This window comes from Myxocyprinus asiaticus, chromosome 5 (genome assembly GCF_019703515.2).
Source record: "Myxocyprinus asiaticus isolate MX2 ecotype Aquarium Trade chromosome 5, UBuf_Myxa_2, whole genome shotgun sequence".
Taxonomy (NCBI): domain Eukaryota; kingdom Metazoa; phylum Chordata; class Actinopteri; order Cypriniformes; family Catostomidae; genus Myxocyprinus; species Myxocyprinus asiaticus.
In genome coordinates, this window is record NC_059348.1 from 38,057,340 (window position 1) to 38,084,349 (window position 27,010).

At 37.9% G+C, this 27,010-nt stretch overlaps 2 protein-coding genes across 2 annotated transcripts in view; one reads left to right on the forward strand and one right to left on the reverse strand.

The window, feature by feature from the left end:
- Positions 1-1,492: 1,492 nt before the first annotated feature.
- LOC127441391 (uncharacterized protein KIAA0040) lies at positions 1,493-11,973 on the forward strand. The gene is made up of 2 exons (XM_051698754.1): positions 1,493-1,717; positions 9,810-11,973. The coding sequence occupies exon 2, from the start codon at positions 10,345-10,347 to the stop codon at positions 10,678-10,680; it is 336 nt and encodes a 111-aa protein (XP_051554714.1). The 5' UTR covers positions 1,493-1,717; positions 9,810-10,344; the 3' UTR covers positions 10,681-11,973.
- Positions 11,974-14,769: 2,796 nt separating this feature from the next.
- tnn (tenascin N) overlaps positions 14,770-27,010 on the reverse strand; it is a 64,228-nt gene continuing 51,987 nt past the window's right edge. The window contains 12 exon segments of the mRNA XM_051698738.1: positions 14,770-16,190; positions 17,467-17,630; positions 17,713-17,877; positions 18,304-18,400; positions 18,575-18,649; positions 18,651-18,703; positions 18,706-18,726; positions 20,148-20,286; positions 20,433-20,563; positions 21,173-21,436; positions 23,401-23,664; positions 26,694-26,957. Coding sequence (XP_051554698.1) covers positions 16,065-16,190; positions 17,467-17,630; positions 17,713-17,877; positions 18,304-18,400; positions 18,575-18,649; positions 18,651-18,703; positions 18,706-18,726; positions 20,148-20,286; positions 20,433-20,563; positions 21,173-21,436; positions 23,401-23,664; positions 26,694-26,957 — 1,763 coding nt within the window. The 3' untranslated portion in view covers positions 14,770-16,064.

Here is a 27,010-nt window from a genome sequence, read left to right on the forward strand (position 1 = left end):
TTTTGCAAATAGCAGTCAAGGCTGTCAAAGTTAATAACAAAATAAGATAGGTTGAATTTTATACAGCTAATTTAAGTTCGAAACCACTGCAATAATAACTAAATCGTCCCCAATTTTTTTCTTTTCACCTTCTATCATGAGTCTGGATAGAGTTAACACCTGCAGTGTTAGAGATGTTCCAGTTTCACATGGTTGAGTAAGATAAGGTCATGTCTTTATCATGCCCAAAATAAACATTCAGTTCTGCATTTGTCTTTTTTTTTTTTATGCTTGATAGATTACAGCACACAGTCTTAGTGCTAAAACAGCTTATATATACAGTATATACAGTATTTATATATATATATATATATATATATATATATATATATATATATACCAATCAGCCACAACATTAAAACCACATGCCTAAAATTGTGTAGGTCCCCCTCGTGCCGCCAAAACAGCGCCAACCCGCATTTCAGAATAGCATTCTGAGATGCTATTCTTCTCACCACAATTGTAAAGAATGGTTATCTGAGTTACCATAGACTTCGTCAGTTTGAACCAGTCTGGTCATTCTCTGTTGACCTCTCTCATCAACAAGGCATTTCCATCCGCAGAACTGCCCCTCACTGGATGTTTTTTGTTTTTGGCACCATTCAGAGTAAATTCTAGAGACTGTTGTGCGTGAAAATCCCTGGAGATCAGCAGTTACAGAAATACTCAAACCAGCCCATCTGGCACCAACAATCATCCATGCGATTACCTAATCAGCCAATCATGTGACAGCAGTGCAGTGCATAAAATCATGCAGATACTGGTCAGGAGCATCAGTTAATGTTCACATCAACCATCAGAATGGGGAAAAAACTGATCTCAGTGATTTGGACCATGGCATGATTGTTGGTGCCAGATAGGCTTCTATATATAGAAGGCCAAACTGACATGAACACATTTTTTGTAAACTGACACAATTTACATTATCTGCATTTCAAAGCAATTTAAACTATTAATTGATTCATTATTTGGCACAGAGGTATTTCCATCAGCATGAGTAAAAAGACACTGCTCATTTTCTAAATGGAACAAACCATAACTCACACTGTTAGCATGCAACTAACTACTAAGCATGCAACTGTGACCCCCATTCTATGTAAAGTATGAATCATCATAATACATTTTTATTTATTTATTTATTTGCTCTTCTGATTAAAAATATAAACACTGGGCTCAAACAAACAATTTCTCAGATCTCATCAGAAAGCAGAGACAATTCTCTTACTCCACTTCTAGTTTCACTTTCAAAGTGATTTTACTTGTTCATTTTCAGTCTACTAAAATGTAATGCACAGACCTAGAAAAGTCACATAACTTGATATACCCTTTAAATGCTAAAAGCGGTGTTTGTGGGTAATACGTAAACATAGTCGCCCACTTTCTACTCCCTCTTTCTTTCTGTGACATCACAGAAAAGTTGAGTTTATAAAGTAACCACAAGAATGCAGTGTGTCAGGCAAAGAGGTTGAGAGTAGACAGAGGGCTCTTTCATATACTGTACAGCCCAGAGAGACTGAGAAACAGTGACTCAACTCCTCCTCTTGCATGCTGAGTCCAGGTACGGTGCTGTGGATATGTGCCTTGCATGCTGTCCATCCACAGCAGCAGATTGTGTGCTGCTGATATGAGGGTCGTGTGATGACTGAAGAGACGTCTGGACTGTCCCTAATCAGAGCCGGTAAGGTTTAATCCTACTGCATTGAGAAATGATGGATAACTGGCTTGATGAACATCTGTTTGTCACATGTGGCGAAGCCGAAAGCATCTAACTCAATTCAGGCCATATGCCCCTTTAACTTTTAAGTTCCTCCAATGGTTTGATTGACATTCTGTGTGATGAAGAAGCTTGTGGACATGTTATGAAATAGGTTTTCATATTTTGATATATAACACATGTTAAAAAGCTAATTTCACTGGTGTGCTTGTGGATGAGAACACATGGGCACTCTGAAATATGGTTTAACTGCTTTTAATTTATTTCTAACTTAAAGTCCTTAAATAACTGTTGATCTTTTCAAGATTACTAATCGGAAGGATCTCAGAACTTGACATCACCAAAGTAGGAAGGCATAATATAAAAATAATTCATGAATATAAACTGTGCACCGTAAATGAAGGGCAGGTGGAGGCTTATGCTAGCTCTTTAAAGCTCCTCTATTTTTATAAGGATTTCCATAACAGGTCTAGCAGCAAGCAAGTGTTTGAATATAAGGCAGAGCCTTTCAGTGCAGAGTTTCCAACAGATGGATGCAGTTGTTTTTTGAAACTAAGCAATTGTGAGAGCTTTATTAAACCAATGCGTTCCTTAGCCATGTTTGCCCTCTTTCTCTCAAATACACTCAGAAAGAGCCCTGAAGGCCTGTGCTGCAAAAAGACAATGTCCTCTTTTGTGTAGTGCAAGGTTAATCATGTTTCTGTATTGGTCTTGAAAATTTATAATTTGTTTGTGTGCCTCAGAATTTATTAGTGTTACCTACAAGAACAAATTGACTTGACTTAGCTAAAATTTGGGGGAATCTGACTTGATGTGTAAAAACAGAAAAATGGCATGTCTTTGCATGCTACTGATGTTGTCTGAATATCTAAGCTCCATCCTGGCTTTGTGTGAAGTTGAGAGAGTCTTCCTGTTTACCATTCCTCTATGCATCAAACAGGGGTTACGTAAAGAGATAGATCAGCCAAAAATGAAAATTCCATCATGTACTCAGCCTCATATTGTTCCAAAAGTGTATGACTTATTTTCTTCCTTTAAAAACACAAAAAGAGATGGTAGGCAGAATTTTAGCTCCAGTCACCATTCACCAATGTTGGGTGTAATCAGATTACAAAGTATTATTTACTGTAATCTTATTACCTTTTTAGTCAAAATGAGTGTAAAGCATTAGAATTTAATTTCTTGTAATCAGATTATAGTTACTGACTTTCAATTAAGTTACTTACTTTTAGGTACATTATTAGGTTACACATATTTCTAAAATAATATTATTTACTGTATGTAGAATACATGTAAAACATTTAAACCATGGATTATGTTCATAATATGTATGTTTGTTTGTGTTTCTGTGACAGCTGAAGAGACAGGGTTAATGAAATTAAACTATTTGTGGAAAAGCAAACTACTGAAAATAGTTTTAGAATGTAACTTAAAAGTAAAGTAATAACTTGATTAAGGTGATTGTAATGTGATTACTTTTAATTATTACTTTTAGTAATTATTAAAGTAATCTGATTACCATTTTAAATAATTAATTTGAAATTTGCAGTAGATTACAGTTTTTGAGTAACTTACCCAAAACTGCCATTAACTTTCATTGTATAATTAAAAGATGCAATGACAGTGAATGGTGACTGAGGCTAACATTCTGCCTAACATCACTTTTTGTGTTTTTAAGGAAAAAAGTAAGTCATACGTTTTTGGAACAACACGAGGGTGAGTACACAAGAGCAGAATTATCATTTCTGGGGAACTATCCCTTTAAAGTTGTTTTTGTTTTAAAGGTCTGTGCTGTGGTGTCAGGGTGAAAAAGAAAGGACTTTTCAGAGTGCTGTGGTTCAACCTTTTTTTTTTTTTCTACTTTCTCTGAATCTATGAGAAAATGAGAAGAGTAAGAATATAGAACTGTCCGTGCATTCTTTTGAAACCTTGTAAAAGTCAGCTGCTGAAATTTCAAACAGGGAAACCTGATATGATGCTTTGAAGTTCTCAATTATAAGATTTTTCAAATTGCCAATTTTTGAAGAGAGTACTTAAATGTTCGAATAACCAAACCATCTGAAGTTGGCCTCTCCTTACGTAGGTTTATTCACATCTGAAATTCAGTTGCACTAGAGATTTCCTGTTGTGAAATTGCAGACAGGAAGCTGGGCGTACACATTGCACACAAGGATGCACAGCCAATACAAGATGCTGAGGCTTCAAAATGCTTTTGCAACACAGTGTGTCTGAAATGTAACTTCTGTAATTTTGAAGAACAGAGCCTGTGAATTTGTAACAAAATTATGATGTGTAAATCTCACTTTTTAACTATATGACATCAGTTAGCCTTACGGTATAATTTTACTTCTTTTCCAAAACTGCTAAAAGACAAAAAGATCTCTCTGACTAAAAAACTAAATTATTAATCTAAATTCTCATCTCTTTCTCATCACATCTAATTTTTTTTTTAATTTTTAATTTTATTTTTTAATTTTAATTTTTTATAAACCTTCAGAAAATTAATGAATTTGGCCTGTGGTGACAATACTTATAAATGGACTCAATTTAAAAATAATAATAATATTAAAAACATAATTGTATTTTTGTATCTTTAAACCGATTTTGGAGGTCGAAAGCAGTGTAATGTTTATTAGACCCTTTCATCCAAAATAACTTAAATTCAAGGAATACATTTTATCAGTATGTGTTTCTTGGGAACTGAACCCATGACCTAGATGCTCTGCCACAGTGGTTCTCAACCAGGTGGTCTGGACCCACTAGGGGGCCTCAGCACACTTCCAAGGGGGCCTCAAGATCTCTTAAATTATTTAAAATATGATATATTATTATAATTTTATATAATTATTATAATTCAACTTACTGAAAATGGTAAAAATGTAATAACTCCCTTCAACAGCTTGCTTTTTTTTATGAAGAATAGACACTTCTAGACATTTCTGGAATCACAAGATTTAAGGAAATATTTTATTTTAGATATATCTTGTAATATAAATATCTAATAACCTACAATATTTTCTCTGTCAGTGGGGGGCCTTAGAGACATAAAGGTTGAGAACCACTGTTCTACCAGAGAGGTTACAGGAACTCCATAATTGTAATGTCATCAAAATCAGCTTTTCTGAGAGGTATTTTAAAGCTGAAGTGGTGGCTTTAAGGGTGGCTTCGCAATTTCTCAGATTCTAAGACAGCAACAGTTCTCTCACTTCACTTATTTCTAATATATAAATATTATGGGGGGCCAACCAGGAAACATTTATGTAAAATCTGAATATATACATTTAAATCCTGAATATATAGTTATTAATCCTGAATATATACTTGTAAATCTGAATATATGGTTGTAAATCCTGATATAATCTGAATATATCGTTGTAAGTCTGAATAAGTAAATATAAATCTGAATATATAGTTGTTAATCCTGAATTATACTTGTAAATCTGAATATATAGTTGTAAATCCTGATATAAATAAAATATGACGAACATACGGGTATAAAAGGAGCTGGTATGCAACCACTCATTCAGATTTTCTCTTCGGAGCCGAACGGTCAATGTTTACTAAGCTGACTGTTCATTCACCTCTGCTGGATCTGACGGCGCATTTCAGCGGCTTCTCCCTCCTCTGCACTGGTGCACTGCAGAGAATGCCCCTGGGCGCTTCGGCAGAAATAAGAGAGTATATTTCTCTAAAAGAGTATATTTCTCTAAAAGAGCGGCACACACGGAACGTCTTTTTAAAGATGCCTTTCCGTTTGTGTGTTATTCCTGGTTGCGGTCGTTATCTCTCAACTTCTGATGGTCATGATCGCTGTCTTTCGTGTCTGGGCGTGACCCACGCGGAGACAGTGTTCGTGGATGGATCATGTACTCATTGCGAGAACATGACCATGGCAACGTTGCGGACGCGGTGAGCCACCCCAGCGGCTCCCCGCCTCGGTCATTCTACCTACGGGTATGAGGCCAGCGCGGCTAGCACTGGGGGTGATTTGGGGACCTCAATAGGACCACCTCCAACGAGTATCCTCCCACGGACCTCCCATTCCCCAGCACGCTCATCTGCCCCGATTGGGCTTCCAGAGAAGTCCGCCGGCTCGCCTCACGGCGAGTTGGACCTCTTGTTCGGAGTCCGCGAAGCTGATGAGCTCTCGAGTGCAGCATCAGAGAGCGGGCTCGTCCAGTCGGACGCGGAAGCCTCAGCTGGGCTCCCCCCCTTGGGTACGGTCGCCCAGTCACAGGTTGACGCGGAAATGATTTTCCCAGGCAGCAGCGAGCATCGGGCTAGAGTGAAACCTTCCGCTCTCCCCTGAACCCTCGCGGCTCGATGATTGGTTCATGAGCTGCTCACGGCGCCACTCACAGCCACGCCCCGCTCCAGTTCCTTTCTTCCCAGAAGTGCACGAGGAGCTGACAAGGTCGTGGGAGGCACCTTTTACTGCCCGGTCCCGATCTTTCAGCTCCCCCGCCCTCACTACCCTCGATGGTGGGGCGGCCAGGGGCTATTCGGCGATTCCCCCGGGGGATAAGGCGCTCGCGGTGCACCTATGCCCGAAGAGCGCTGCCACCTGGCGCGGGCACCCAAATATTCCGTCCAAGGCCTGTAGGTTTACATCGTCCCTGACGGCCAAAGCCTTCAGTGCCGCTGGACAAGCCTCCTCCGCCCTGCATGCCATGGCTCTCCTGCAAGTCCACCAAGCCAAGGCGATAAAGGAAGTGTAGTGTAGTGTAGTTCCGCCCCAGGATTGACGCAGGAGCTGCGCTCGGCGACCGACCTCGCTCTCCAGGCGACGAAGGTCACGGCGCGGTCTCTCTGGCGGGCGATGTCCACCTTGGTGTTCCAGGAGCGCCACTTTTGGCTCAACCTGGTCGAGATGGGAGAGGCCGACAAGGCACGGTTCCTTGCTGCCCCCATTTCCCAGGTTGGCCTATTCGGCAACACCGTCGAGGACTTTGCCCAGCAGTTCTCGACGGTGAAGCATGATGTCCCTGAACTCAGCACGGCCACAACATGGCGTGGCCCCTCAGGCTCCACCCCGCCGGGAGGCCCCACCCGCCGGTACGTCCGATTAGATCGCATCTGAGATCGATTCAGTTCGCCAGGTGTCCGCCCAGGTTCAGCGGAATCCACTTCACCTCGGTGAAGGGCGAGAACGATGCTACCTTGCACGTGGAGATCGTTACCCTCCTACGGAAGGATGTGAAAGAGCCTGTCCCTCCGGCAGGGATGAAGAAGGGGTTTTACAGCCCCTACTTCATTGTACCAAAAAAAGGCGGTGGGTTGCGGCCAATCTTGGACCTGCGAGTACTGAACCGGGCTTTACACAGACTCCCATTCAAGATGCTGACTCAACAACGCATTCTAGCGAGCGTCCGGCATCAAGATTTGTTCGCGACGGTAGACCTGAAGGACGCATACTTCCACGTCTCGATTCTACCTCGACACAGACCCTTCCTGCAGTTTGCATTCGAGGGTCGGGCGTATCAGTACAAGATCCTCCCTTTCGGCCTGTCCTTGTCCCCTCGTGTCTTCACGAAGGTTGCAGAGGCAGCCCTTGCACCACTAAGGGAAGTGGGCATTCGCATCCTCAACTACCTCGACAATTGGCTAATCCTAGCTCACTCTCAGGATGTGTTGTGTGCACACAGGGACCTGGTGCTCTCGCACCTCAGCCGACTAGGGCTTCGGGTCAACTGGGAAAAGAGCAAGCTCCTCCCGGTTCAGAGCATCTCTTTTCTCAGCTTGGAGTTGGACTCAGTCTCGTTGACAGCGCGCCTTACGAACGAGCGCGCACAGTCGGTGCTGACCTGTTTGAAGGCATTCAGACAGCGGTTCCACTGAAACTGTTTCAGAGGCTACTGGGGCATATGGCATCCTCAGCAGTGGCCACACCACTCAGGTTGATGCATATGAGACTGCTTCAGCACTGGCTTCAGACTCGAGTCCCGAGATGGGCATGGCGCTGCGGGACACATCGCGTAGCCATCATGCCGATCTGTCTCTGCCTCTTCAGCCCTTGGACCGACCTCACGTTTCTACGGGCAGGCGTTCCCCTAGAGCAGGTTTCCAGGTACGTCGTGGTTACGACAGACACCACCAAAACTGGCTGGGGCGCTGTATGCAATGGGCACGCAGCCGCCGGCTCATGGACGGGCCCGCGGCTGAGTTGACACATCAACTGCCTCGAGTTGCTGGCAATTCTGCTCGCCCTGTGGAGGTTTCGGCCATTGATCCAGGGCCAGCATGTGTTAGTTCGGACAGACAACATGGCAATGGTAGCATATGTCAACCGTCAAGGTGGTCTGCACTCCCACCAACTCACCTGCCGTCTCCTCCTCTGGAGTCAGCAGCACCTCAAGTCGCTGCGAGCCACTCACATCCTGGGTGACCTCGACACTGCAGCAGATGCGCTGTGGTCTCCGCGGTGTCTTCCCCTTGGGAGTGACACCCCCCCGACTTGACCTGGTGGCCCAAGTCGATTAATTCCTTTTTTTTTTGGAGAGAGGAAAAAAAAGAAGATAATAGGCCATGACTGGGCTAGCCTGTCTCTATCTTTTGGGCAGTCGACTTGTCTCCAAAGGGCCGTTCGACACTCATAACAGTGTTGGGGGAGATTACGTGTCGGCCTGGTGTTCTGGCTACGAGGCACACAGTGGTCTGCCCGTCACACACCGCCAGTTCACGTAACACAGTTCAGCCAGTTGCGGCGTTTCGTATAGGGACCCCTAGTGTCATTACATCGACACATCGTCAAGTGAGTGACAGATAGGGAACGTCCTGGTTACTTGCATAACATAACATCCCTGATGGAGGGAACGAGACGTTGTGTCCCTCCTGCCACAACGCTGAACTACCCACTGAAATGGCCGGGACCTTGTCCTCAGCACAAAACCTGAATGAGTGGTTGCATACCAGCTCCTTTTATACCCGTATGTCCGGGGGAGTGGTATGCAAATACCACTCGCCAATTTTCATTGGCCTTTTATCAAAGACCAGAGGTGTCTCGGGCTCCCAAGAGTGGTGACCCCTAGTGTCACTACATCAACACAACGTCTCGTTCCCTCCAACAGGGAATGGAGGTTACACATGTAACCAGGATGATTTACAACTATTTTCCGATTTACATTTACTGTAAAAATCATATTATATTCATATATTCAGATTTACAACTATATATTCTGATTTATATTTATTTATTCAGACTTAAAAATATATATTAAAAGTTATATTAATATTATTGGAATTACTACTATATACTCAGGATTTACATTTATATATTCAGATTTTATATAATAATTTATATATTTGGCCCCCAAAATGTGTGTGTGTGTGTGTGTTTGTGTGTGTTTGTGGATAGATAGATAGATAGATTGATAGATAGATATGTAGATAGATAGATAGATAGATAGATAGATATACCACAGGTCTGTTGAATGCTTGATTCTGATGGTTGACAGAAGTTCTAAGGTGTGCAAATATTTTTTAGTAAACATACTACTATAATGTAGTTCCAGTTCTGCATAGCATTTCTATATCACTTCGACAAATTATTTATTTCAAAGTGCAGTACTGGCTACCACAGCAAAATAACCAGTTAAAACAAAGACACATCGGATAAGAATGACAAACAATTTAAACAAAAATTTGTAAAAACAAAAAGTATTTGCCCAAGTTTTTGCTCTTTAGCTATTGTCTCTATATTTACACAATATCACTACGACCCTTTTCACACAAATTATGTTGCTCCATCAATATTCAATAAAAAGATTTTTTATAAAAAAATAAAAAATACAATAAAACAAAATCAGTATTGGTACACTTTCTGACCAGAAAAAAAAAATCATGATCCACTCAGATTTTTAATATGATGTACATTCATTCGTTTTAGACATGGTTTGATTTTTGTAGCTGTAACATTGATGAGAGTCATGATGGGTACATGAGAGAAATGTAGTCAATGGAGGAACCACAGTTTACTCAACTTCTTCTCTCTCTTTCCCTTTCTCACTCTCTCTCTTTCCTGCTATTTCTTTCTCTTTTCCTCTCTCTCCCTCTCTAGAAATGTCCCCATTCCATCACATCTGTGAGAGTCAAGGCAGAAGGGACTAAAATAGAGTTGGAGTCTCCAGAGGGCGTGATGCTGAGAGGAATCCACCCAGTATAAACACGAGCCACAGTCTCCTTAGTCCTCACAGCCACAAGATATGAAGTCTGTAATTTCAAAGAGAAACATCTTATAAACAATGCTTTGTTCTTGAACCCCAAAGGCAAGACTTTTATGAGATGAGAGGTGTACTTTGGGATTAAAGCAATAACTGTGCACATCCAGGATTTTGAAATTGTCCATCCATCATTCATTACAACTGGCTCATGTAATATTTCATCAGGATGAGACTTGCCAGCACATCAGAGCATTTGCCATCACTTAACTAAGCTAAAACTCCTTAAAGAAAGTGTTAGAATTGGCTCAAGTGGAAAAAATTCTAGATCTCTACATATAATTAGCAGTTTAATCTTATCTACAGAGTGGCTTTCAGATCACATTGGACTTTATCTCCACTGGGACTCCAAGAGGAATCGAAGAACTCTGAACCATGAAGGAAGTAATTCTGCAGTTTTTCAATGATATATGGAACCTTGCTTCTGCCAAGCACAACCAGAGCGTTTACAACACGGTGTGCCTGGTAGTGCTTTTGATTCTTCCACTGGTTGTCCTCTTCACCTCTCTACTTGTATGCTGTCATTGTTGCTGCTGTCGTCATGCCAATGGATGCCGCTGTTGTTGTCAGAAAGGCAAAACCACATTCACAAACGAAAAAACCGAAAAGAAGAAGAAAAAGAAAAATGGCAATCAAAACAGTGAGGACTTGTGGATCTCTGTCAAAGGGGACCCAATGAGTAATGACAGACTAGCACTTACTGTGGTTTAAAAGGGCACAATTACTGTAACATGAACCATTTTAAATGTGTTTATGGTTTGTTCTTTATTATTGTATGGTACAAAAAATTTAAAGGTACGAAAGTATTAAAGGGATAGTTTACCCAAAAATGAAAATTCTCTTATTTTCTAATTCTCAATTACTCGCCCTCATGTTGTCCCAAACTTGTATAACTTACTTTCTTCTGTGGAATAGAAAAGGAGATGAAGAAGAGCTTTCCCATAACCCACATGTCTAAGTTAGCTTACAAAACTGCTTAAGTCATTAAAATTTACAGGAAAAATGTCAGAGATTTCAAAAGAGCTGACCTCAGTTTCAAGCATTTGTAAAAACTGCACTTAAAATCGAATATAAAAACAGAAATATTTTCAATGATACTGCTGCATAACAGTGACACAGGATGTCAAAGATTCTTAGTGACGCAATGAGTCACAACCACTTGTCCTTCACTTGAAGAATGCATTTAATATCAGAGCTTCATAAATTGATAGTTTCCACAGAACTATTTCTATATAATCTTAACAAGGCATTTGTCTTCCTTACTGTGATTACTCAAATTAAATTTCAGAATAATGTGAGGGAAGGCTACAGAATGTTGTTGATCTGAATGATTTGATCATTAGAGAGTAAATCAATGGCTCTATGCCAGTTGTGTCAATCTCTGGTAAAATATATTCATTGACCATGCAGTGAAACTAACTATACAGTACAGAGCTCAAAACTTAGAATTATGAAAACACCTTTATCACGGTTGTGTGTAATTGGGCTTGCCGATTAACAAACCTAGATCTTCTTACACCTTTCAGATGCAGGGTTGTTTGCATTGCCATAATTATATGTTTATGTGATTATGCAAGTCATGAAGTCATGCATTAACACTCATAATTTATCGACCTACATTTCTTTTTCATGTAACTGCTGTTTTCACTTGCCATGTATTTCCATATTTTGGGTGAAACAGACATTGAATAATTCATTAATTAGTGAGGTTGGGGCATACTTGTGCTGTACTGGTTTTTCTTTCTGGTGCAGCTAGATCAAAGGAGGAGATTTCTCATTTGTTTGAACAGTGATACTGTCAAGTTCTATTTTCCATGTACTAGCCCAAAATCACTCCAGTTTTGAATGAAAATGTTTGTTTTGAGTGTCAGTTTGTATGCAACTTTTTTTCTACTCATTGTCTGTTGATATGAAGAGCAATGCATGCAGATTTGTTTTTTTTTGTTTGTTTGTTTTTTTCAGCATTGTCTCTTTTGGAAATATAAAATAAAATTATTTTTTATATTTGTTGGTCTGTTTTCTGGCACCATAATTAGAATATATTTCTACATCTTAATTACATGATAGTATTTTGTACCTTTGTTTTAACTCACTGTCCATTTTAACTCACAAAGTGCACTGAAGTTTTAAGATCATTGGTGATATCTCACCTTTGAGGTACAAAAGTCTGAGACCAATAAATACTTTATCTTTTCAAATTATATCAACACAAAAATTTGTGTAAAAAGTTGAGTCAAATATTTTATATTAATTTATTTGCTTTAATGACTGTTTGTTCTCGAGCTGTGAATTGATGATTCACATAACCTCAACATCTAACAATGTTCTAAATAGAATCTTGTGTGAAAACAAGGAAATCTGACCTTTTGTATAAAGAAATTAACATGATCGATGTCACAAATATGCTTTCATTTTATTAGTGACTTAGTAATACCTAGAATTATTTTGATTTTATTTTTTAATTAAGTCATAACTTTTTGGGAAAATCCCAGACTTTTGGGGAAATCCCAGATGGTCTCAGAATCTTCAACTCCACAATATGTCTTCAATTTTAAAAAGTTCTCATTTGAAAATGTTTCTATTCTAATCATTTTAGTTGCGAGTGCTTTTCAGTTTCTAACCAATGTGCCAGATTCACTAGCAAGGAAACACGCAGACCAACAGTATAATACGGTACATGTTGTATAGCTATGAAGAAATGAGCTGTGAGATAGAGAACATTTTGCTGGCATGAACACACCCAATTGATGCAGTTTCTATCACATAACAGCCCTGGACAGTTTACTTGAACATGACAAAATTTTTGCAATTCAAAATTTACGTGCTGTATAACACGTTTGGATGCAGGTTTCCAGTGAAATGTCCAGCTGGGGGTGCTAAAAGCGAGTAAAATGGTGTTGTATTCAGACAAGGTTTTAAGGTGAATTTTAGATGGATGTTTTTAAAACATACCTGCCTAACATAAAACATTTGCCTGACCCTAACCAATAGTGTTCTAAAATATAAATGAGATGTTTAAAAAAGACATCACATGAAAAATCCTATTCTCTGAACCAACCATACCATTTTGTGCCACTTCTATGACTCTGTTACGGTATATCATGTTACTGCTTGAGATCATGACTGGACTTGAACCATGGTCTTCTAACTCTAAGTCCAATGTTCTCTCAGTTGAGCTACAGCACAAGCTAATCTCTTTGGAATAAGTGTATATTTGTAGGTGGGTCTGTAATACAAGCATTAAAACGTATCGTTTTTCAAAACATGCGTTAGAGTAAAAGTGTGTGGATATCATAAAATAGCAGGGTCTGAGTAATAAAGAGAAAACAAAAAGTATTTATAAAGTTATAATCAGCCATTAAAGTCATGATTTGAGTTAAAGTGAATAAAACACAGTTTTTGTAGTGCTACAAGAGTTCATTTCACCTGGAAACTGCAGGGAATTGTACATGGAGATAGTAGCTCCCACTTTAACTACTTTGAAGTCCAAGTTAAAAACCTGTTTATTCTCTCTGGCATTTGAATAAATATAGAGAATGCTTGGTCTTTCTATTTTGATATACATCTTTGTTTATCTTTATTGTACTGTTATTATCTTCTGGATTATTTTAATAATCTTAGTATTATTTTATATTCCATAGTATTATATAACAATTTCTATTGTTGTAAAGCACCTTGGTCAACCTATGTTGTGTGTATATAGTGCTATAAAAATAAACCTGACACTGACATTGGCATTGACGTATAACAAGTTTTGCAAAAATGTATATAGAGTCACTTTTTTTTTCCACTATGAGACCAGGTTGGCCCGGATGATATCATGAGGCAGAGCAGAGCGCTGAAAAGGAAATTCTCCCCCGGCTGATGGTTGAGACTCCGCCAGCACACACCCACAGTCCTACTCCTTCCACCCAAACAGACCTTGTTTTGTCTTATGCTCCAGCTCACACTAATGCATGAGGGGACGGTGGGGAGAGGAAATATAACAAACCCCATTCAAAACAGTTATTCAGCCGTGGACTGATGGGAGAAAAATGAAGCATGCTAAGCTGCAGGCTGAACACATGGCACTTCTGCAAAAGTAGCTTGGACTCCTCTAAAAAATGCTTACAGTACCACTGAATCACTGGTTACTATAGTTGGAATTTTCAAATTAGTTTTAATAAAATAATAAAAAAAAAAAAAAAATTTAAATTTGCCTTTTCCATTTGTCTTAGTTTAGGTTAGTTTTTATTCTATGATGGTTAGCTTTAGTTTAGCTTACTTCGTTTTCTATTTTTATTTATTTATTTATTTATTTTTATTTATTTCAGTTTAAGTAAGGGCTGCCAAAGTTAATGCATTGATAGCATTAAAGCACTGATTTGAGCACTGATATAAATGATATATGTTTAACACTGTAGAATTTCTCGAGACCATCTACAGTATTTGAATTTGTTATCAATATTGAGTGGCATTTTCATGCTTAAAAAAGGCGGTTAAAGGTTTAGAATGTAAAAATGTACTGTGCATTAAAAACGAACTTTGAAAATGATTAAATTAATAAATAATCTCTCTCTCTCTCTCTCTCTCTCTCTCTCTCTCTCTCTCTCTCTCACTCTCTCTCTCCGTCCATCCAACGGCCGTCCGTCTTGAATTTGAAAACAAGATGTTTCTATTTGGCTTTGTAAAAACATAATACTGTATATAAATTACTGTACTGTAAGTTAACAGATTTTTTTTTCTTTCATTTAGTTTCATTTTTTTTAGATATGTCCACATATAATAGTATACATTAGAAGAAGCCTTTATTTTGTCACACATTATACATTTGCACATATACAGTGAAATTATTTTTTTCACAGTCAGAGCGCAGGGTCAGCCATGATATGGCACCCCTGGAGCAGATAGGATAGGGTCAAAGGCCATGCTCAAGGGCCCAACAGTGGCAACTTGGCAGTGCTGGGGCTTGAACCTCCAACCGTCTGGTCAGTAACCCAGAGCCACATAGTTAAAGGCATGTTTTGTTTTAGTTTTCATTGACATTAATAACAATTGCAGACACCAGTAAAGACAAAGGCGTATCTTATGCCTACAGTTTGCCTGCCATAGGATGTGTCAGTTTGGCTTTCTAAAAACATACTGCCAGATGTCTGGAGACCTGTATATGGTATATTTCCAAACTGCTCCTGCTGAGCTGTTATGCCTGCTTCTGATGTCAGTTCCTGTATAAGAACAGTTACTTTCCCAGAATGACCTAATCTTACAATTCTGGTCACTCTGGGGGAGGTGGTGTAAAAATCTTGAGCAATCTGCCCACTGCTGAGATAATGGCGCTGAAAATAATGCAATACAAAGATTGTGTAATTTTTCTATTCAACCATGAAAAGACATTTTGGCTTTAGTCATTCTTATGACTAACTGACATCATCTGATGACACGCTTTTAATTTCAAGAAACTTTATTTCTGTGAAAATATGTGACACTTCATTTTGTGTCTGTCAGGAATTATAGTACAACTACAGTACAAATCCAGATGTAAGACATTACAGCTAAACATATATTATAAAACGTATTTTTATGCATGATATTTGAATCTTCAGTATCGCAACTGTCAATTATTATGATGGGGAAAAAAATACTTAAACAATGTCCATTCAAACTATTGAACTTATGAATCTATAGAAATTACAGTACGTCTTTTGGTGCAAAACACTGTGTAATAAAATAAAAAATAAGAAGTTCAGTGAAGATCATTATACAGCATATCTTCACTTAAATGCGGGCCAATGAAAAAAATAACATTTGATCATTGGGTTAGGAATTACGCTGTGACGTCAGTCATGCTACATAAATTGTTTTTGGTTTTCTTTCATATGCAGTGTGTGTATATACTAAATTAATGAAGTACAGTATAACATACTCTATTTAAAATCAGGCAACTGCCTTTTGTAACATGATAAAATACAGTTACACAGCTTTGAATATGCATCATAGAGAGCCTTTCCTGATTTGAAGACCTATTCAAGCCTGTTTTGTTAGTGTATTTGTCAAGTTTAGAGTCTAGAACGTTTGGTTTTATTATAACATTTTTACTTTGTTTTGTCAAGTGATTGTTAGTACACAGCTACCCTCCTTTTCAGTGACCTCTTCTGTCTGCTTGCTGTCCCCACTGGTCGAATCTTAATTTCAGCAAAGTCAAGAGACTGAAGATGCCCCTTCCATGGTTCCCAGTTTACTCCCTGGAAGACACAATCAGGAATGTGTGTAAACTATCATTAACTATCATTCAGCTACTCTTTATCATGGGCTTATCATTGGGTACCATCTCCAACAGAAAGTTTTTCATGTGATATGGGGTGGTAATTTACCTACGCATATATGCCAGCATTTTAGAAATCATTATTCTGCATACAATAATGATTATTGTAATTTGTGCAAATTTTAATTAAATTATGTTTCAAAATAAATATGTGTATAAAAATGTCAATTAAAAAGTTAAGGGAATATTATCTAATCCAGTATGTAGTCTAAGTCATTAACAACAAAACTCACAATCGTGATTTGATGTTATCGATGTAGCCACCATATTCAATTTAAGCGCTTTAATATTGATTTGATAAATGAATAATGTCTTCAATTATCATCTGTTCATCACTGAAATGATTGTATCACATCGCTTCACAAGACTTTGAATATAGTGCATGAGTCGTATCAATTACTTTAAAAAGATTTTTTATTATTATTTATTTACTTATTTACTTTTGCCCTTTTTCCAGCTATTCAGTCACTATTCACTGTCATTGTGTCAAATAGCCCCAGAGAAGACAGTGAAATCGCCTCTTGTGTTCAACAAAGAAATAAAGTCATTCGGGTTTGGCGTGACATTAGGATGTGAGTTTTTAGTTTTGGTTGAACTGTCAATTTAACATTGAAATTGTCCAATACTTATGTGAAAAATTACAATTGTAAATACATTTTTTTATTTGTTACCACTATTTAAATATGTGTACCCCTAACACATATGTTCTGGACTTAGTTTGAGGTTTAGAGAAAAACAATTTCAACACTTTTTGTTCGCCTCAAAGATTACAAAACTAAAAAAATACTTAACCTCAAAGACAGAAAGAGGGATTCTAATGGGAAAAGAAACCTCCAAACCAGACTTAAAGTATTGTCTGAATTGAGGCTTTATAAGATCTGATAGATTCAGGGCACTGCTTTTCTTTTGAATTCTCCTCAGTGTGTTACCATTTGAGAGCTCCCTCTGCTGGTTAGTATGGTTATAATTACCACAGAATAAACTGAATCTGGAGACAGTGGCTAAATTCAGAATAGTATAACATTCTTACTATTTCTGCATTTATAGGCATGACAGTAATAGTTATTATAGTAATAGCTATTTCTAATATAGCATATCTCCTCATTGAGTGACCAAGTTGCTCTCTAACACTCTCTAAAACAAGTCTTTTTTAAAAATATAACAGTTTACTCTACAGCAAAATCTCTTTAACTTACCATACTGTGTCTGTTGTCCCCGAATTTGCCATTCAGATTGGCCAGGTGGCAGTTCATATACCACCAGGCACCTTGGTGAGTATAAGCACAGTTTCCAAGTGCAATGTCATTGTCTGAATCAACTGTGGAGAACGACCCTCCCTGATGGTAGGTCATGGCATCACCTGTGCAGAATTGGTCATTATTATGTGCATGACTTTGTATTATTATGTACAACAGATTACATAGTTACAAAATTAAACTTGCCAGCATTTCCTTTGTAATTTCCAATGGTAAGTTTAAACTTCTGTTTGGCTGGTGCTAATTTGAAGTTGTCGTAGACTGCATAAACTCGCTCTGATCCCAAGCCTAGATCGAAGCGCAACTCATACTGTGTAGGAGTATTGGTCAGCTCATGAATCTTCTCTAAGCCTGGTCAATACAAGTCAAAAGTATAAGGGCAGCTCAAATTAATATCTGGCTTCAGACATGTGGGAAAGTTAAAGGAAAAGTTCACCCAAAAATGAAAACTATGTCATACCCGTATGACTTTCTTTCTTATGCGAAACACAAAAAGAGATGTTTTAATTAATATCTTGGATCCTGTGTTCACGTGACAAATTGCATCGCATCGACTAGTTTTATGATACTTCTTTAAGCATTAAAGTGGCACTATTCACAGTGGAATATTCATTATATTCACCGAAACATCTCCTTTGGGTTCCACTTTAGAAAAAAAGTCATTTGGTTTTGGAACAAAATGAGGGTGAATAAATTATGACATAATTTTCATTTTTGGGAGAACTATTCCTTTAAATCTTTCAAGAAGTACACAAGTGACATCTTTATTGAAAATACCAAGCCAAAATTCATCTGTTAGCTCTCCAAAGCCTTTCATATACTCCCTCCAGCGCCTCATGAAATCTAATTTGCCAGTGTTTCGTCTCTGGAACACCTGTAGTTAGTACAAGGAATAAGTTATCAGAGATAATTCTATCATACTGTAGATAACAAATGAAAACTAAACAAACAAAATTACTCCCTTTATAACCAATGCCATGTCTTACATTTTATGAAGTCATCCCACAACTACATATTCTGCATGGAAAAATAATAATGGCAAACTCACAATCCAGCCCCCACCATCAGTTGTCATGTCACAGTACACCTGCATGCTTCTGCTACGGTTGTTATTAACGTAGATTGTATACACTCCACTCTCCATTTTTCCATTCCTCATAATCTGTGTGCAGTCCATTGGGAACGGGTAAGTGAGACCCACTATAAACAAAGGAAATACAATAAATGGCATGAGAAACTTGATTTCAATAAAGAATATTAGACACACACCATTAATAATATAAAATGTGAAAAATTGAGAATTTGGTGATATGATGATACAATAGGAGGAGAGTACCGGTACTGTGATTTATAAAGATTCATACAACAGTTAGTTCTGGTCCTCCAATCTGATTGTCCAAGCGGAGTTCCAAAAGTGCCGATATTAAGTAGTACAACAACACTGGGACGCCTCACTATTTGTATCACTCCGTTTGCCTGTTTTCACAGCTTTCCAAATTGTGGTGGAGATTTTGATTTATTGGTCATTTTGATTTGTATCACCAGGGCCGTTTCTAGCTATAAGCGGTATAAGCAGCCGCTTAGGGCCCCCAAGCCACCAGGGGGCCCCACAAAGCCCTCTGTTTGGATTGGCAGAGATTCAATATTATATGTTCAATAAATATTACATTTATTTCACCAGCAGGTGGTGGCAAATGAGCATATTTAATCAAATTAGTGCATTGCTGAGTCATTGTCTCAACTGATTCATTAAAAATCACGAGTCTTTCATGTCATGACTAAAATAATGGAAGTGAGTGAGGACGATTCGTTCACGTAAAATATTAGTTCAAAAACACTGATTCATTTACGAACAACACAACATGTGAAAACAGTGCAGAGAGCGAGTTGCGCTTTGGCTTCTTTTGGAACTCGCTGGTGGAGAAGAAATACACATATTTACTGGCCAATTTTTGTCTGAAACCTAAGTTATTGAACAGCCAATCATTTACTTTTTTTTTTTTTTTTTGTAGAACTGTTGTATAAAAACAATATCACAATCGTGCTGTTGGTGGTCAGAAATTTCAGCACAATGTTTAGAGCAACAGAAGGTCAGAAATGAAGGAGTGCTCAGGGCAAATATGCCACCAGTAGTTTTAAAAAATGCCTGTGAAATTCAAAATATAGGGCCAAAAAGTCTGTAATAAACGTATTTGTAACATCTTATGTAGTTCTTAATATTTTTCTCTTGACCTATTACACATTTTCAGTTCATGTTGATTTAATTTTATTGGTAAGAGGTAATACATTATCAATGTAATTATTGAGATGTGAATTTATAAATGAATTACTTAATTGACATTCAGTATGTGACATAGTGTGATTCGACATAATGTGATTATTTCATGTGGTTAGAAAAAATATCGCTTTAGAAATGTGGAAAATGCCCCTGAAAATCAAGTTCAGGGACAAATAATGCCCCTTAATTGAAAAGTTATTCTTTAACAGTGGAACAACATTCTTTTTGCTCGTGTGATATTGCTTAAAAAGAATGAAGGAATATGGTACATGTAAAGAAGTTTATCAATATAGAAGTATAAAAGTTTATGGTAAATATATAGACATTTATCAGCATACATTACCTGTACTGAATGTTACCTCCACCATCCTACTCCTCTTTGTGCCCCTGTAGGCAATAAGGGTGACAATGTACTTTTTCCCTATTGCAAGGCCAGAGAGAGCAAATCTTTTCTCTCCTGTGGTCAATGTTTTTTCCACAATCTATAGCACAAAACGAAAAGGCATACAAATAAAGAATCCAATTTTGCAAAAATAGCAAATGTCTCCCAGAAACTAACAATTCAGTATTCAGAGCAATGCAGAAATAGTAAAGGATGGATCTTACACTGTTTGAATGTAGAACAAACCTGCATGCTGCCATCATCGGGCCTGTAAGTCAGGATGTAGCCATCAATTTTAGCCCGAGGAGCTTCCCATGTTATAGTTGAGGTTTGTGTCTGAACGTCAATGGCTTTGAGATTCTTGGGTGCATCAATCTCTGAGGATCAACAAACAGAGGGTTCAGTCAAATGAGGTTGAAGTCATCATGTGTTGCTAAATTGTGTGGAAATATGTCTGGTCATGCAGTACTCAATCGTATTGACTTATGAAAACATGAATTAGTCCTTTGAACCATGAGTTCCAATCGTATAGAAAATGTATGAATACTTGTGTTCCAAAATGTTGTTGTTCCAAATTTTAATTATGTTGTTTTTTTGTTTTGCTTTTGTAGCCCATATGACTGCATTCTTCACACAATGTTATTATATGGCTCTAGAAAACAGTGCATGGATTGTATAGACTATGTTTATGGTTATTTTATGGTGTTTTTATTTATTTATTTATTTATTTATTCTCCTTTTGTGTTCCACATAAAAAAATAACAGCATGTGAATTTGAAACGACATGAGGGTGAGGTTGAGTAAATATTGACAGAATTTTTCATTTTTTGGGTGAACTATTCCTTCAAGCTTTCCTTGCAGGTTTAATTCAGTTATCTGCTGTGAAAGACTTTGGCAAAGAACCTTTGTCATGCTTCATTTGACATTTGGAAGCAGAAGTAGACAGCATGGGCACAGAGCCACACTGCCTGCTTAAATCAGATAACCTGTTTCAGCCTCAGTTGTGGCTTTTCTGCTAGAGTGGGAGCCTTTCACAGCCCAGACATAGACTGTGTAGACAATTCCCGGCCTCAGACCAGTGAACCTGTAGGAGGTGCTGTCAGCTCCTACTTGAACCTTCTGACTGGAGCCATCAATAGAGCTGTAGCTCAGCGAGTAGCCATCAATGAGCGCCTGCACCTTGTCCCACGTCACCAATGCTGAGTCATCTGTCACCTCTCTGGTTAAGAGGTTAGTAGGAGCATCTATTTCTAAAAAGCCATTTGCACAAAAGGTTCATGCATTTTATTTAGGTGTTGAAGGCATGAAGGACAGAACAGTATTTGTGAGGATGAAAGAAAATTGGTCTACCTCAATTAACACTGAAGTTAAGAGCTGACCAGTGAAATGACAGATATAATAGACTTGAACAGATTTTTTCCTTGTGAAAAGAGTTTTGTCATGTGATTTAAAGATCCATTTCAGCCATGTGTTACATTCTACTAGACAATGAATTAGACCCTGGACACATATTTGGGTGAGCACGATTACATGCACGTTATTTCACCAATTATGCTTAATAAGCCGACAACCTGTAATATCATGTAAATGCATTAAGGGTTCTCCTTCATCATGGTAAGGTACTAAATGTTTTAAGCATAAACAATTTGGCACGCATAGATATTTGTCCATTACCCCAATTTCGCTCTGCATGTAAACACCTTTACCGTCGTTCTTACCAGCTTTATCCAGTGTGCACAAATGTTGTTTTGACAGCAAAGGCAGAAAATAACTTGATATCAAATCACATATTAATGTGGTTTACTTGCATTGTTGGAATGTCTGAATAAGCTGATTTTTGTTAGTTATCAGCATCTTGGTGTTTATGTAAATGCGCTCAGTGATATATGCCAGGAAGTATGGATATTTGTGGTATTCAAAAATTGCATAAAGCACCTTTAATTAAAGAGACAAAACACATCTGCATTCAAGAGGGTAAATGACTCCTGCACTTAGACTAGTGAACCTGTAGGAGATGCTGTTGACTTCTAGTCAAATGTCCAGAACACCACTTCCATCAACAGAACCAAAGCCTTGCCTTTAGCCATTGATGTTCACTCACTTCACTTCTTTGGTCAAGAGGTGAGTAGGAGAATGTAATACTTAAAAGACATTTACTCATTGGGTTAAAGGTGCAGTGTGTAATTTCTCTGCCACTGCTGACACCAGTTAGAATTGCAAAAATCATGACAAGTTTCCTAAACTCTCCTATCCTCAGATAAACAGGTAGTCCCCACTCCAAACTCAAACTATTATTACCCAGTGTTGCTATGCTGGGCTGCTCAAACAAGTAATGTTTCAACGTCAACTGTAATGTTGAAAATGCCTCAGAGCCATGGTGTTTATACTTTATGGGGAAATCAATCTACAAATGGCTTATTAACAGTATAGTTGTCTCAGTATATTAAACTGTCCTATAATACTTTAGAAAATATTTTAACATTACACACATCACCTTCAATGCATATTTCTACATTAGAGCCATGCAGAATTGGACAGTTTGTCTGTTGAAACATATCTGAGTAATGCATTAGAACTCTAAACCACTGGAATAAGGGATAGTAATTTTTTATGACATGATGAGTCAAATATGATTGAACATCATTATTATTCTGCTCATCCGAAAAAAGTCTCATGTGAAAAAAGCAGTTTCAGGCACAGGTGGCATGCTCACGGACTGCTCACGGCCCATATGATGCATATTGAACACAAAAATGGCAAGAAAAGAGCTTTCTCAAAATGGCAAGATCCATGACAGCTACAGCTGATGAGCATCAGAGGATAATGTAATTGTTGGATTTGATTAAGTTTGCAAGGTCTGTGCCTTCATATATTTTGTTTGAGGCTCTTAGTAACAATAAAATAAGATACATTTTACCTAAACGTCAACGACAAAACAAACTGTGATTGGTTGTTTTACTTTCTCACTTCAGAGGGCAGTTCTTGACCAAAATAAGCTGCAAAGAGGATCATTATTTATGCTGATAGTAAGAAGTCTGGCTACACAGTGACAGAACAACACAGACAGGTTTTAAATTTATGTACATGCAAATTGTAAAAGCTGTCATTTGAACGAACTGTACCAGCCTTATTTTTCAAACAGATCAACTGTTAAAAACAGAGAAATCCTGTATTAGTTTGCATGAGCTGAATCAGGAAGATACGATTCAGAAACCTGTTGCTGCATCTGTAGAGCTCTTTTTGCTAGAGCGAGGGCCCTTGACAGCCCACACATGGACTGTGTAGACAACCCCAGGCTTCAGACCAGTAAACCTGTAGGAGGGTCTGTCAACTCCCACTTGAACCTCCTGACTGGAGCCATCAATTGAGCTGTAGCTCAGCATGTAGCCATCAGTGTGTGCCTGCACCTTGTCCCACGTCACCCTTGCTGAGTCCTCTGTCATCTCTTTGGCCATGAGGTTTGTAGGAGCGTCTATGTCTAAAAAGCCATTTATACAAGAGGTTAATGCACCAACATTAATGCATTAAAGCCATGCAGTTATGGACAGTGAAGCTGGGGAGATGTAAGATGATGCATGCCCATGTAAAGGAATGCATCGCTGAACCATGAAGGTAGACAGTTTTCCCTTTAATACTGGATCAAATATCTCATATTAATGCAGCTGGTCATGAATCCAGGCTATTAAGAGCAAATACTTTTTATTTCCTATCACAGATTGGCTGAATTTCCCTCTTGAATCAATAAAGTGTTTATCTTATCTGATGTTGGTTGCTCTTTAAATATGTTTTTCCAAAATTAATTACTTTGAATAATGTAAATTTTGAATTGTTCTGCACTTATCAGAAGTGCAGTTTTCTCAAATTAGTCTGCAGCTTGATTAATACAGCCAGTATGTTTTGTTGGAATGTTCCAATTCATCACTACACTATAAAGGCTGATGACAAAATAATAGGCTACTATAATGAATTAACGAGATGTTCTATAATAGCATGCTTAAAAACAAAGTTTAATATGTATAGTTATGGGAATTTCATATTAAATCAGTTGTTTTGTCATTATTTGTTGTTACTTGAGCCAAATTAATAACAGATCAACATAACTTAATGTGAAATGTGCAGGGGGTCATTTGAAACTATAGTAATTTGTATAACTTTTATGCTGTGAATATTTGTGTTTAAATTTTGTGAATTTGTTAGCCATAGTTAAAAAGGGGTTTATCTAATCTCATTGTACCTGTACAATGACAATAAATAGCTTGACTATTAATGATAATCACGATACCAATCACATCAATGTAAATGAAAACAGTGATGACTGTAAGGGTCTCTGTACTGACCAAAATGTAAAGTACCACAGTTGTGGAAGAGTAGACTTTTTTCAAATAATCACACAGCATTCGTGATAGAATGACAGTCATGTCAAGTTTAAGTCAGAAACTCTTCCCGTATCAACTGTCTTGCAAAGCAGAGTTGTACCATCTTACAAACTCAGAATGGGCTAGAAGGTTAGAAAAATATGCTCAGCGAGTGCTATTGGCGTTTAAATTGGTTGTGTTTTTGCTAGTTAAACTAACATTTATATTTGCTCAATATTGCTGTCTAAACAGTGTGCTGCCTCTGCTTGTAAACCAGCAAATATATGTTAGCAAGCAAGCTAGCAATCTATATTTGCTAAATATTGCTTTATAAATATATGCTAACACGCTGCCTTTGGTTGTGAACCAGCAAAAATCTTTTAGCAAGCTAACAATCTATATTTGCTTAATATTGCTGTCTAAATATCTGCTTACATTCTACCTCAGGTTGTAAACAAGTGAAAATGTATTTTATCAAGCAAGCTAACAATATACTATTGAGCTAAGTTAAACTAATTGCCATTATTGACCAATTAACAGAGATGCTAATACCCTTATATAAAATCTTAATCTTTAAATATTTCTTATTTTAGCTTTAGCATGTCTACGGCTTAAGTTAACTAACAAACATTGAGTAGTACTATGTATGTAATGTAACTCAACATCCTTTTGCTTGAACATGCCCTTTAGCTAAACCACATCACCGGTTTTCTAAAAACAATTAAGCCTAAGATATGTTTTTTTTTTTTTTTTATTTCCAAGGCTAATCTAAAGCTTTGGTTCCCTGATTACAGTAAAATAAATCTCAAATATTCCACAGATCTTCCCACATACAGATATAATTAAATATTATCATAGATTTACAGTATATGGGGGTCACTGACATACATAATGTTTCATTAAATATTCCTGAGGGGGAAAAGACTGTAAAAAAAAAAAAAACTCAAGAGGTTTAAAACTTAAAGTGCTTCTGCTTTCTAAATGCAAATGATCCCATCTGTGAAGCATTTGCAGTTTGAGTTTTTGAGTGAGCTTTTTTTACACTTTGCCGGAATCACTTGTGTTCCCAAAAAACCCACAGAGATGAGTGCATAAAGAATGCACAATGTAATTACAAGGGAAATGCACAATGTGGCTCACATCAATAGATTTCTTACACTTCTTGTGGTATTTAGACATTAATGTGGACAGTGGAAATAATGGTCATGGTAACATTACAGAGGATATGCATGGATTTAATTGTTAGATATCCAAGTGCATCAGTTTGGGTTTTGTTTCCTGACTCTGACTGTCAGCTGGTATGTGCTTAAAACCATCTGGTTTATTGTCTAAAGCAGCACCCACTGGGGAAATACCACTATGTATCTCTGTTTAACTAACTTGAAATTCCATGGAGAGATCTCCTTACTGCGTTGTTGTTAATTTTAAGTAAATAAAAAAGTCCACTTTTTAAAAAGCACATTTATATGTGTTAATGATACTTCATTTTGTGGAGGATGGAAAACACTAGCCAACATCATAGCTCCAGTTACAATACACTGTAGACACTGCTCACACGGTTCCGACATGGTCATATTGCAATACAACAGAGACTCCTGTGGTAATAAACCTTTAAGTCAAATCAAAATTGATTTATCAAAGTCACAACTTTGATTTGACTTTGTTCTTTATCATCCATGTCTTTTCTGCAATGACTGTATCTCTTCTAAAATAAGGTAGGCCTTAGCTGGTCTCCCAAGCTAGTCAGGTTTGCTGTTTTAGAGGGGTTTAGGGCACTTGTCAGCTGATCAGGCTGGGAGATTAACTAGACCAACTTAAACCAGTTAAGAACAGCAAACTTGGTTAGGCTGCTTTGAGTGTTTCATTTTATTTTTTTATTTATTTTTAAAGGGATGCTGAAAAAGAGCATTGTTAAGGTTGCATTGTCAGAGAGAAGCAAATCTTTTTGAAAAGAAATTAAATCGAGCGTAAAAGGAAATTAATGGAGAAAACAATTAACATCTGAGAACGAGAATGCCACTCTTCCATCCATTCAGAAAGTAGATAGATCAAAGTATAGTAGCAGTATCCCTTGAGGGAACTATTGAGATGAGGAAATAAAAAAATTTAAGGGGAAAGCCCAACATCCTCACCCAGAAGGTGAACAGCTTACCCGTCTCGGCCTCAGTCATGCTTTTCCTGCTTGATCGAGATCCCTTATAGGCCACGAGGTAAACTGTGTACAGCACTCCCGGCTTCAGAGAAGTTAGCTGGTATGAGGTAGCATCTGCTCCCACTTTCATCTCTCGGCTGATGCCCTCAGCAGAGCTATAGGTCAGGATGTAGCCATCGATCTCAGCCCGAACACCATCCCATGTCACAGTTGCAGAGTTCTCCGTCACCTCCCTGGTTGCCAGATTGGTTGGGGCATCAATGTCTGTGGGATAATTTAATTTAGAGTATACATCAATAAATTCCGGTCCTGTAATC

Bases quoted from the DNA above. Each gene is read 5' to 3' on its own strand.
- LOC127441391 (XM_051698754.1), top strand. From the start codon at position 10,345: ATGAAGGAAGTAATTCTGCAGTTTTTCAATGATATATGGAACCTTGCT.